The 12,679-nt window shown below is 58.3% G+C and overlaps 1 protein-coding gene across 6 annotated transcripts in view; it reads right to left on the reverse strand.

Moving 5' to 3' along the window:
* LHX6 (LIM homeobox 6) overlaps positions 1-8,003 on the reverse strand; it is a 17,457-nt gene extending 9,454 nt beyond the window's left edge. The window contains exons 1-5 of one of the 6 annotated variants that reach the window (XM_077189351.1): positions 7,481-7,639; positions 6,815-6,955; positions 6,335-6,517; positions 6,137-6,258; positions 472-692 (exon numbers count right to left, since the gene is read on the reverse strand). In XM_077189351.1, coding sequence (XP_077045466.1) covers positions 472-692; positions 6,137-6,258; positions 6,335-6,517; positions 6,815-6,955; positions 7,481-7,555 — 742 coding nt within the window. In that variant the 5' untranslated portion in view covers positions 7,556-7,639. The other 5 variants (XM_077189352.1, XM_054646467.2, XM_077189356.1 and 2 more) reach the window with 5 other exon arrangements.
* Between the last annotated feature and the right edge of the window lie 4,676 nt (positions 8,004-12,679).

The raw sequence follows: 12,679 nt of genomic DNA on the forward strand, positions 1-12,679 counted from the left end.
GTTCCTCTGAGCATCTCTCTGGGCACTGCCATGCAGGAGGCTGGGGAAGGGACAGGAGCTGCAGTGCTGTGACCCAGTGTCCCCAGCTCAGCTGGCTGTGGCACAGCACTGTCCAGCGGGGAGTGGCACAACCCCACATGGGCAGGGCGGGTGGAAAATGATGGGAAGGTTTTGTCCAACCACCAATCCCACCTTCTCCATTAATGACTCACAGCCTCAAATCCCAGTGGGTTCCTCACGCTCTGCACTCCAGGCTGTGCAGGACCAGGCACTGGTCCCTGGCATTGCCCAGGGCACACAGGTCTGCCACAAGCCGCAGGTGCTGCCAGCACATTGGCCACCCCACGAGCCCTCTGCCAGCACAGAGCCTTTGTGCTCAATCCCCCCAGGACCACCCATCACCCTTTTTGGAACGCTGGAACCCTCCCCAACCCCCTGTGCTGAGGGTGAGCCTGGGGCACGGCTCCGTACCATTCTCCGCCGCGCGCTTCAGGTTCTCGATCATGGTGTCGTAGTGGATCCGGCACAGCACCTTCTCCTCCACCAGGCCGAACTCCTCGCCCGTGGAGAGCTGCCTCTTGCAGGAGAAGCAGGCGAAGCAGGCCAGGTGGTAGGCATTGCCCCGCGCCCGCCGCACCCAGTCGCTGGCGTAGATCTGCCGGCCACAGCGGGCACACTTGGTACCGAACCGGCTGCGGGGAGAAGAGATGGGTGAGGGCAGGGGAGGAAAGGCAGGGAGGGCAGGAAGGGGAGGACAAGCAGGGGAAGGCAGGCAAGGGAGGGCAGGCATGGAGGGCAGCAGCATCAGGGCGGGGTGCAGGTGCTGCTGCCGACCCCATTGCTCACCCCGACACCCCAAGTCCCACAGCACCTGTGCATGCAGAGATGCAGTGGGGCCGCCCCAGCAGTGCCCGTGCCCTGGCAGTGACAGCAGTGTGGGCAGCAGTGGGTGTAACTCACTGCAGCCCTGTGAATCAGCTTCCCAGCCCGTGGGTTTTTTATTTTGATAACAGCCAGTGTGACACTGGGATGGAAACTGTGTCAGAGCTGGTTCTCTCCCGCTGCCATAAATCAAACCATGTGTGTTCTCCTCACACGTACAGGCGCACACATCTGCTTTTTCCCCCGTGGAGGAGGTCTCCTCACTGTGAGAGGATGATGACTGTGCTGGAGTGAGCTATGCTGGAAGGTAGCTCAGCACAGTCAAGAGGCAACAAGACAGCCAGGATCCTCTCACCAGGTGATTGTGTGAAAACCCCCATTCCTGTCAGGATGCTGACAGGAGGGCAGGTGATTCACAGGGAGCAGCAGATGTGGCCCCCATGGCCCTGAACCCCCAAGTCAGTGTCTGACATGAGGTGCCAGCCAGGTTCGATATCTGCATTTTCAGTTCTACTGCTGCTTGAAATAATAAATGCAATGAACAGCAGCAGGAGCATCGGGAGAGAAGGGAGAATCTCCTCTGCCACCCCAGAAGTGGCACTGGCTCCAACAGAGTCGATGCACTTCCCCACGCAGCTCCAGCACTGCCACTGTCACCTCAGGCTCCCGAGGGCTCCTGCCAGCCCCTCACCACAGTGGGAAGCAGAGGCACAGGCAGCCCTGCCCGGGCAGCTCCAGCATCTCTCAGTGCAGGCACAAAACACCGACAAGGAACGACCACAGCAAGCGACAGGAGAGACCTCAGAGCACAAACCCTTCAGTTCAGTGGCCAGAGCAGCCCCAAGCTCTGCACACAGGCAGAGACAGAGCCCAGGCCACCAGGGCGAATGTGCTGCCCCTGCCTGACCCCACACCGAGGAACTGCTGCCCACCATGGGCCCAGCAAGATGTGGAAATACTGTCCTGTGCTGGGATTACTAATAGCAAAACTATTTGGGAGGAAAAGAAGGGTCTAAATTTTTCAGCCTGACCATAGCTGACCAAAAAGAAGAAAAAAAAAAAAGAGGACATTTCTGTGCTGAAATTATACAGAGACTTAGCTAAGAGACTTCACTAATTTACTTCAGATGGGAACATTGTAAACTGACTTTGTGCCAGCTCGTTTATATAAACGCACAAACAAAAGAACTGTATTAATTTTTTATTTAGAAATAAAGATCATTCCTGTAAATTGAATTACTTTGAACAATGTGCTATGTAAACAGTGGTACTTGCTGAGCAGTATCAGGCGAGGGGCAGGCGCACGGAGCTAATGGCACGTGGTGATCGCCGCTCCCCGCTCCAACCCCAGCCAGGGGAGCACAGCACGGCCAGGGGAAACTGAGGCACCACCCAGAAAAGGTCACACATCCCCGTCACACATCAGCTGGGCTCTGGGGAGACACCCAGGCATCTCCTGAGGAGTGGGCAGGACCCCCAGGCTGGCAGCAGTGCCCAGGGAGCCGGACAGGGTTTGCTGAAAGGCACGGGGGCTCGTGGCCGTGGCAGCAGCACAGGCAGAGGCTGATGCCCCTGTCCCTGTCCCTGTCCCTGTCCCTGCCCTGCAGGGCCATGCCATGAGCAGAACCTGCAGAGAGGCTGAGGCTCAGCACAGCCGGGCACGGGGCTGCACAGCCTGCAGCAGCAGCAGCAGCGGCAGTGCCGCTGTGCCTGCGGCTCTCGGCCAACTCCCGTCTGCGGCACTGCTGCAGCCAGCACAGACAGGGCTGGGGCCAGCACCAGCACCCACTGCCACCCCACAGAGCTGACACTGAGGGACCACCACTGCCAGGGACACAGCAACGGGGAGAGAAATGCCTGCAAGAAATCTGCCCTGACCATCAGCAGTGCAAATAACAGCTCAAACACAACACAGGATTTAGCTCACTGAGCTCGCAGGGCAGTGAGGGCCCTAAGAGCCCCAGGAAAGGGGCTCCACAGGACTCCTGCCACCTGCCTAGCAGGGACAGGGATGGGCATGGGAACAGGGCCACACTGTAGCAAGAAACACAGAGCCAGAGGATTTGTCCAAGCCCAGAATGGTGGCACAAACTGGAGCATCACCAAACGCTAGCAGAGCCATGGGCTCATGCCCTGCGTGCATGGTTTGTGGTCAGGTGAGCAGATGCTCTCCCCAAAGGTTAACTCTGGGAGACAGAAACTGACAGCAACGTTACCAGGGAAGACTCATCCAGAGAGACTCATCCCAGGGAGACTCATCCCAGGAAGACTCATCCCACCTCCCCCAGGGCAGCCGCATCATCTGGGGCGCAGGAAGAGCAGAGGCGGGAGGACGCCCCTGGTGCATCCTGTCCCTCCCACACCGCTTGTCCCCAGGTGCCACAGCTCCCTCAGCCCTCCTGTCCATCCCTGCCTGTGGGGACAGGGCAAGGGGCACCCAGCCCCAGAGCCACGCACAGCTCAAGCATCCCTGTCCCCTCCTGGGTCCTGTCCCCTCCTGTCGGAAGCCTCTGGCACAGCCCTCAGAGCCAGCTGCAGCTCACATCTGCCCAGTCCCTCAGCAGAGCAGCAGCGGTGCCTCAGCGAGGACCTTCATGCTGTGCCACTGCAATGCCTGAGCTGGAGCATCATCCTGGAGGGACACAACCTCTGGGATGAAGGCCACCTGAGCCACGGCCAGGCCAGGGACCCCAGGGTCACCTGCCTGCAGCCTGCCCACCAAGGGCACAGCAGGAATCACACCAGGATCACGCCGGGCCTCTGGACAACTGGAGCCCTGGGAGCTTGGCTGTGAGCAGTCCTTGCATGGCTGGGAACACAGTGTTCTGCTCAATGAGCTCCAATTCTAATTTGGTTCTCCTTGGAGCGCTGGAGCCTTAGATGCCAAATGTAATTATTTGACAAGACACAGGAAACAGCAGCATTTGCTTAAAAATGTACATGAGGCCACGGAGTCACGGCAGAGCCAGCACCTACACAGCCCCTCATGAGGACAGAGAAGGGACACTTGCACAGAGCGGGCCTAACTACACTCCCCGTGGGCAGTGGGGCTGTGACATGACAGCCCCGTGCCTGACAGCCTTCATCCTCATCGTCCCCCAGCAGCCCCGGTGTCGGAGGAATGCAGAGCACATCCGTGTGACCCGTGCAGAGCATCTCACTGTCCCTTCCCTCTGCCTTGGCTCCAGGGACCACATGCCTTAGGATGGGGTTTCTGCTTTGATTTTAAAAAAAAAAAAAAAAAAAAAAAAAAAAACCAAAAAAACCCCACACATTTAATTTGCCTCAAATAATAAATAAAATTTTCAAAATCCATCCCGAGGATCAGGTTTAGCCCGTGCCACGCACCGGGTTCCACTGGCTGGAGTCAGCAAGAGGCCAGCCAGGATGCTCCCAGGGCTGGGTGGCTGCAGGAGGTGACCGAGAGAATGGACAGCGGGGCGAGTTTGCCGGGGTAGCGGGAGGGATCCCAGCCCTGCCGAGCGGCTCCCGGCCGCACACCGGCACCGACGGCGGTGGCTGAGCCCGGCGGGTTCTGCCGCGGGAGGCGGCGGGAGCGACCCCCGCCCAGCACCCCGAGCACCGCAGCGGGGCCGGCCCGGGGTTCGGCGGGGGCTGCATTGATCCCCGCGGGCTCGGGGGCAGCGAGGCAGCTCCGCACCCGCCGGGCTCCGAGCGCCGCCGCCGCCGCCGCTCAGAGATTCACCAAAATAAAATTTAAAAATCTCTCCAAACCCCCACCTTTCAGTGGAAAAGGAAAGTTCGGAGCGCGGGCTGGGAGCCCCCGCGCCCCCCGAACGGGTGCCGCAGGAACCGGCAGCGTCGTGCGGCGGCTTCCGCGATTTTCGTTTTATTTCCCTTGGTCCCGCCGGTACCAGCGGGCAGAGCTTGGCTGCTCCCAACGGGGAAGGGGCTCGGAGCTTCTCGGACGGGGAAAATCGCAAAACAGATTTATTTCAACATTATTATTTGCCATATTTGCTCAAAGGTCATTTCGAGATTCCGGCGCTACTTTAAAACCGCCTTTGGAAAGGTACGCTCTCAAAAACAAACGAAAAAGAAACCAAACATGAACGGCACCAGAACGGCGATAAATGAATGAAAACGCTCAAAGTGCTCCAAAACAGCACCGCAGCCCCGGGACCCCCTTGTGCCTTTCTGTGCTGAGTGGGGGAAATTTCGCTGAAATCACCGAAAATTGCGGTTTGAAAATAATAACAATAATAACAATAATAATAGTAATAACAACAACAACAAAACCCATCACAGGGCAAGACGCAGAGCTCCGCAGCCTCGGGACCGACCCGGTTCTCCGAGCCCCGCACTGCCGGTGGCACCGCACCGAGCCCGGCGGAGGCAGGGGCTGAGCTGCGGAAAATCGGGCAATCGCAGACCCTTCAACAAAAAACACCGGGGGAATCTCTGAGGGGCCCCCCGAGCTCCCCTGCCCGCTGTCGTCGGGGCAGCCCCGAGCTCTGCCGCGGCCGGAGGATGCTCCGAGCCCCCCGCGCCCCGCCGGGGTCATTCCCATTTCCTGCCCGCCATTCCTCTTCCTCCCGGGTCAAACACCATTCCCTCATCCTGGTAGGATGGGGAAAATCAGAGCGGGGGTTCCAATGTTTAGTTAAACCCCGGCGAGGAGCTCAAAATATTCAGTCCCCTCGTGGGAGTCTAACTGGGGGGAAATTAGCGGTTTAAGGTTTAGAACAGAAAGCCTCTCGAAGCCAGAACATCCTCCCTGCGGGACAGGCTGTCCCGGGCGTGCGGGTCCGGACCGAGCCCCGCCGGCCGCAGCTGCCGCCCGCCGTTCGTTTCCGTTCCGTAACGCGCTCCCGCCGCGGGCGCTCCGGCCATTGCGGGCCCACAGCGCTGACAGGGGCTCCCCGAAAGCTGGGCACCGCAGGCTGGCAGCGCCTATTTCCCCTCCGGCAGGAGCCGGGACGAGGCCGTTCGAGCCCCTTTTCCCCGCCGCGGGGAGCCGGGCGCTGTGGCCGCCGAGCCGGGAGGAGCAGGGGCCCGGGGCGGCCCGCACAGCCCGGCCAGAGGGCAGGAATCCCTCCGGGCGGTTGTGCAGTTGCACCCCAAACTCCCTTCCTTCTTTTCTCCCCGTTTCCCGAGGCTCATCTCCCACCCGGCTGCTCCAGGGAGCCCGGCGGGTTTTCCAACACTTCCCACGGCAGCGCCCGAGCGGTCCCGACCCCGCGGCAGCCGGCGAGGGCTGAGCCCACCGGAGCGGCCCCGGCCCGGTCCCTACCTGAAGTAGTCCATCTTGCAGAAGATCTCCTTGTTCTTGATGTAGCAGCTGTGTTGCTGGCGCAGCGAGGTACGGCACACGGAGCACTCCAGGCACCGGACGTGCCAGATGAGGTTGTTCACCTGCGGCAGAGAAGGGGCTGAGACCCGGGGCCACCCGCCGCCCCCCGCCGCCCCCGCCGCCCTCCGCCCCGCTCACCTTCAGCAGGTACCGGTCGAGAATCTCCAGCCCGCAGCTGGAGCAGACGTTTTTGCCGGCCGACGGCGTGGAGGAAGAGGAGGATGGCGGGGAGCAGACGGACGGCGTGGAAGGGGTGCTGGGCGCTGAGCGGGCGTCCTCCTTCTCCAGGGCTCCAGGCAGAGGCTCCCCGTCGGGCTGCGACTGCGGGCAGAGCCGCCGCGGGGCCGTCAGCCGGGGCCCCGCCGTTCCCCGCGGCACCGAAGCGCAGCGCCCCGCCGGCTCCCCGCGCTCCTCGGCATCCCCGGCCCGGCGGCTTCGCACAAACCCCTGACATCCCCGGCGGGACCCCGAAATTCCCGGTCCCGCGCGTCCCCACAGCCCCCGGCCCAGCGGATCCCGGAGGGTCCCCGCAGCCCCCGGCACCCCCGGCCCAGTGCGGTCCCGCATTCCCGGCCCGGCGGGTCCCGGCCGGAACCCGCAACCCCCGGCCCCGCTTACCATGGCTCGGGAGTGCGGGTCCAGACAGCGGGCGCTCCCCTTGGGCAGCGGCTCCGGCGGCATCACCTTGATGGAGAGAGCGGGAGAGGGAGGCTGCGGCTCCATGCGCCGGGCGAGCGCGGGGCACCCTATATAAACCGCCTCAAAACAATAAATAAGAACTTTCTAGTGGCCATTTAAATCCTTTGCAACAAAAGCTGCGTCTCTTTAATGAAGCAATTTGAATGTGGATTGAATTCTCCCCCTGCCTGCACTTAACCCGGGCCTCTTGAAGTAATCGCTCGGTTCCCATGCGAGCCAAGGCGCTGAAAAACCCCCCAAACTACCTGCAATTAGAAATTGCCGTAAATGCCCGAGATAAGAGGTACCAGAGTGTCAATTCCGGCTGTCAATCAGGGAATCCATCAGGCCACCCAAAGAATTGCAAATTTGATTTTTTTAATGGTAGTAATTAAAAATCGAAATTCTTCCCCCTCTCCCTCCGCCGAGCACAAAACGCCCCAGAAAACGCCGGGATGGAAAAATCCACCCCTCTGGCGCGGGAGGCAGCGAGCGGCCCCGGCCCCGGCCCGGCCCCAGCCCCGGTACCGGCCGCCGCGGGGAGCCCGGCCCCGCTCCGGCCCCGCTCCCGGCCCCGACGGCAGCGGCGGCGGCGGCAGCGCTCACCTTGCCCGCCTGGGCGCCGGCCGGGGCGCGGCGGCCAGGGCCCCGGGGCTGCCCGCCCCCATGGCTCCGGTGCATGGGGCGGGCGCGCCCCGCTCCGCCCGCCGCCGCCGCGCTCCGTGCCCGCGGGCGGCGCGTCCCGCGGCCGCGGCAGGAAGGGCGGGGAGCCGGGCGGGGAACCGCGCCGGCCCCGCTCCCCCGCCGGGGGCGGCCGCGGGCCGGGCAGGAAACGGCGCCCCCCCGCCGCGCCCCGGGGGCCGCCCGCCCCGCCGGGCCCCGCTACCTGCGGCGGCGGCACCGGCGGCGGCACCGCCCGCGGGCGCGGCGGGGAGGGGGCGGCCCGGTCCCGCTCGTCCCGGTCCTCCCCCGCCGCTGCCCGCCCCGACGGGGCGCACGGTCCGGGCCGGCCCCGCAGCCCCCCGCGGATCGCGGCAGCGGGGATCGCGCCCACCGCCGCGGCGTCTGGCCGCCCGCCGCTGCCCGGGCTTCATTAGTAACCTGATAATTCCCCAGCAAAGCCCCGGCAGCGGTGCCACCGCCGGGTAATTGCAGGACGGTAACGTGAGCTGATGGCGGCCGGGGATGGATCCTCGCCGTTATTGATTGTGACAGCTAAATTGTTAACCGAGAGGGAAATCAGATGAAAGCCATTTTAGAATAAATACAAGGCATTAAGTTTAAACATCGAGGTTGCAGGAAAGCCTGAGAAACCCCCAGGAAATGGAACCCAAGGCCTGCCAGCTTGTCCTCCCCTGTCCCTGGCTCCACAGAGGCCGAGTGCGGGGGGACACGGACAAGTGCAGAGGCGAGATGCTGAGAAAGGACAATTTAAACCCTTCGTTCTCACTGGTGGGGTCTGAATTAGCTCTGGCTGCTCCAGGAGAAACACGTAGGAGTTTTCATGGACACAGCCACGAAAGCTGCCTGTCCCCCCACGCAGCAGTGGCCGAGGCAGGGCCATGTGGGGTTTGTTTGCATCCCCAGAGCGATGCGGGGCTTGGCAGCCATGGCTCAGCACCACGGGCCAGCACCACGCAGCCAAGCAGATGCTTGCACTGCTCTCATGATTACAGACCCAGCTCCCCAGACCCTGCAAAGCCAGAGCAGGCTCAGGAATGGGGTGACTCCAGCCCAGCTTCCGCCCTTCTCCAGCCCTGGGAGTAAGTCTTGGCTCTGCAGGGTGGGTGTCCTGCTCTCACTGCCTGCTGAGAGCAGACAGATCTCACACGTGCATCTGGCACCAGGAACAGGGCCTGGGCAGTGGCTGGGGAATGCAAAGCACTGCAGCTAACAGGTATCAGCCCTGAGTCCATCCCTGTCCTTACTCCCCTGTGCTCCCTCCTCCAGCCCTGGAGTTTGTACAAGGCAGCAACAAGGTGGCAGCGTGTCAAGCAGCAGCTCGGCCAGAATCCCAGAATTTGGGGTTGGGAATGTTCTGTGCTCCCAGAGTGAAGATTCTGCGCCTGTCCCAAGTGAGGCACTGTCACCACAGGCAGAATGGTTCAAATACCAAGGAAAAACCCAGACTGTGCCCTTGGTAAACATCGCCCTCAGTAACTCACCTTGCTCCCATGGGCTTGCTGGAAATAAAGGGGAAGCAAGGAACCCTCTCAGAGGACAGGAGGGCAGGCTGGAGGTGAGAAGCAGCCCAATTCCCCTGCACAGGAGCCAGGCACCGAGCCCAGCTCTCCTTCCCACCACCAGCTGCCACCCTCCCTACTCACGGCTCCAGCAATGCCGCACTCCCCGGCGCTCTTCAAATCTCTTTCACGACGGTCTTATGCAAAGTCCCAGGGTTGATGCTCATGAAAAAAAAAACCCATTCCTGAGCATTTCCCTCCTCCCAGCTCCAGGGTGAGGAACTCTGGGCCCCGGGGAGCGCAGGCAGCAGCAGCAGCGCCTGCCAGGCCGGCGGCAGCAGCAGTGACCGGCACAAGCACCGACCTGCAATAAAGCTCCCCCAGGTCTGAGCCTGGCCAGACAGACAAGGCACTTCTGTTAGCGACCACGGCAGGGCACAGAAATAATTAAAAAAAAAAAGACTGATGCTATTGTACCCCGGTTCTGTCAGTGGACTTCGGCTGATGCCAAGCATTTACCACCCTCACTCACTTCCTGCTAGCCACCCTCGGCTTTCCTGGAGGAAAACATGCATTTTAAATGTTTATTTAGAGCTGTAAGAATTTCAACAAATTGTATTTAAATACAAATAAATATCAAAGGATGTTTCTGAGGGGAGCACAGCCACACACCCAGTTGAAACCAGGTATCTTCAGGTATCTTCCTAATGGAAACAGAATTCAGAGCTGTTTTAAACAATGCAGATACAGACCCGGAAAGCTACAAACGTCAGAGCACGCATGAACAAACACAGGCTGTTCACAGAGGAATGCAAACGGGTGCCACTCACATTCAGAGGGGTACAAACTCCCAAGAACACTACTTTTCCCTCTACTCAGGTACCCAAAAACTAGGAAACAAACATTAACAGCACGAGACCTACTTCAGAACAATTGAGGCTTTCAACAATCCTCCGTCACAGACAGGCACGGCTCCGCTCCAGGTGCTGGGCTCGGCAGCAGGAAGCCAGCTCTGCCTGGAGGGAGGTGTGCTGCTGCTGCAGGAATACAAACCTCCCTGGGCTGTGCCACTGAGCAACTCCTGCCTGCACTAACTGGGGCTGTTTCCAAATTGTTTTCCTCCTCCTGTTTGAGACCACCATTAACCAGCTTGGGGGGAGCAGCTCAAGAGTGACCGATGAGGTCTGACAGGACTGGGGAGGGAAAATCAGAGCGGTGTCACCTGGACCTGTGAGCACGTGAGCTCTCTGACATCCTCCTGGCACATGCAGTCACAGCACTGCATGCACGAAGGAGAAAATGCTGCCAGAAAATGTTTTTTCCTCAGATTTCTATTTGCAGACATTTAGGGGGAAAATGTGCTGCAGCTCAGATGGTTCAGAGCAATGCCTTCCATCAGATCTGTGGATTTGGCCCCCGGGGCAGTGCCAGTTCACCACAAACCCTGATGCTACCTCATACCACCTCCACCAGCCCATGGAAACCAAAGCTGGGCAGGACAGGGGGCAAACACCGAGTTCATGGCTTGCAGATGTCTCAGAGACTGCAGTTACTGCCACACCTGGATCATGAGGAGCTGCCACCATCAGGGAGCACTGAACACAAATGCCAAAGCTCAGGGCACAGCACAGACCTCAGTGATGTGTAAATAGACTAATTCCTACAGGCAGGCACACACCTACAGCCTAAATGACACTGAAAATACCTGTGCTGTGTCATTACCATATCATAAAGTAACATTGTGGAGTGTGCAAATCAAAAGGCAAAATCAATTGGCCTTGGTGCATATAAAATATCGCATGCACAGTTACTAAAGGTGTTGCAAGATCTATTTAAAATGAGTTTTATTGAGATGAAAAAGTTTTTCCATTATAACTACAGCATGTTAATCAAAACCAAGTGCTTCCCCTTCCATTAAAACATGAATTGGAATACATTTTGTTCAAAAATACTTTAAAAAGTAATCAGTTAAATGGAGTATTTTTGGATGTGCTTTACTCCGAGCGCTGGTTACTGTTCCTAATCTGGCTAATGAATGCACACTAACGAGAGGTTGCCTGTGTGTTCATCAGAGGCTTTGAAGGGAACCTATTTCTCTGAACAGCCTTCAGCTGTGAGCTGCACAGGCAGGAACAGGCAGACCCTCAGGTGTGACAAGGGCTGTGCTGGCCGTGCCCTGCTCAGGTGGCACTGTCCTTCCCACTCTACAAAAGTACAAAAGCATTGGAGGACTCCAGGTATACAAAGCAGTGTTTCTTGCTACCAGCATCCATTCATAAGCATCATCTTCTGGATTTCCAGGCAGCTCTGGAGTAAGGAGTAGTCCTTTTCTTATCTGGTGGTTTGAAGTAAGAATAAACAGGTGCTGCAGGATATTCTGCATCTGGATTTTCTGCCATCATTTTCAGCTTGGCTTCAATGGCCTTTATCTTTGCACTGACACTGGAAAGAGAAAGAGCAGAAGGGAAATTGAGCTTGATCTTAGCATGAAACCCAACTACAGAAATGCAGAGATTCTGCTGACATGAGAATCCTCCCTGCACAAGGAGGGGCCAGGCAGCCCCCACTGCTGCATCCACAGTGAGGCAGGAATGCACAGCTCAGAGCCCACACTGCTGCACTTCAACCTCTGCACGGGTTTGCTCCTCCAAGAGACACCTCAGCACCCCAAAACAACGGCCCCTGCACCCATTCAGAGCGTTCTTGAGGATGCTGAGTGAGACAAGAACACGGCAAGGCTTCCTCCTTCATGTGACATGATGTCATGTCAGGAGCTCTGAGCATGTGCAGCAGAGCAGAGCTCAGAGCAGGCTGCTGGGAACAGCAGAGAAATGAAAGCCAGACTTCCTCCCAGCTACAGCCCGCTCGGGATGGGAAAACCCCAGACTCTAATTAGGTCAGGAAGAAACATTATTTCAGCATTAGCAGGGTTTGTCCCAAAGGGAGAAGCTATCCTAGGTTACACCCCAAATTCCTAGGACTTTTGTTATTCACTATCCTCCACTGGCTATGGATGGGGAGGAATGTTCCCTGCCCCACTGTGGCTTCTTGCACCATCCATCCTGACCAGAACAACCCCTGTGTGCCACTGATGCAGTTAACAATCTGCATGACTCAAACCCCTCTGCTCTTTCCTTCCTAGCCTGTTACTTCTGAATTACAAGCTCATTTTATCTCTGGGCAAGTGCATTAATCTGGTCCTGGTTCCTCACAGGGTTCCATTGACAGAACACAGAGGAAAACCACACAAACACACTGTGAATTAGCAAAGCAGCTATGTGCTTCAGGTAAATGCAGTGGTTGGAAAATTTAACCACATCCCACAGACAAGACCCACAGGCAAAAAACCACTGGCAAAAAAAAAAAGTAAAATTAGTTTTATGTGAAGTACTACCTGTGATTTTGTTTTAATCTTCTGCCACTGTTGTGGAACTTCTTGCTCATAAGCATTTTGCTGAACCAAATTAGTCCAGTAAAAACCCAATGAAGTGCAGAGATTCTGGCCAAAGGAGCTGGAGTGCTATACATTCCCAATTCCTCATCTCACCTCATACCCTTCCTAGTACCCACTGGCCTTGCACTAGACAATAAACTTCCAGTCTGAAGTGTCCCACATCAAGTG

The sequence above is a fragment of the Agelaius phoeniceus genome, chromosome 21, assembly GCF_051311805.1.
Source record: "Agelaius phoeniceus isolate bAgePho1 chromosome 21, bAgePho1.hap1, whole genome shotgun sequence".
Taxonomy (NCBI): Eukaryota; Metazoa; Chordata; class Aves; order Passeriformes; family Icteridae; genus Agelaius; species Agelaius phoeniceus.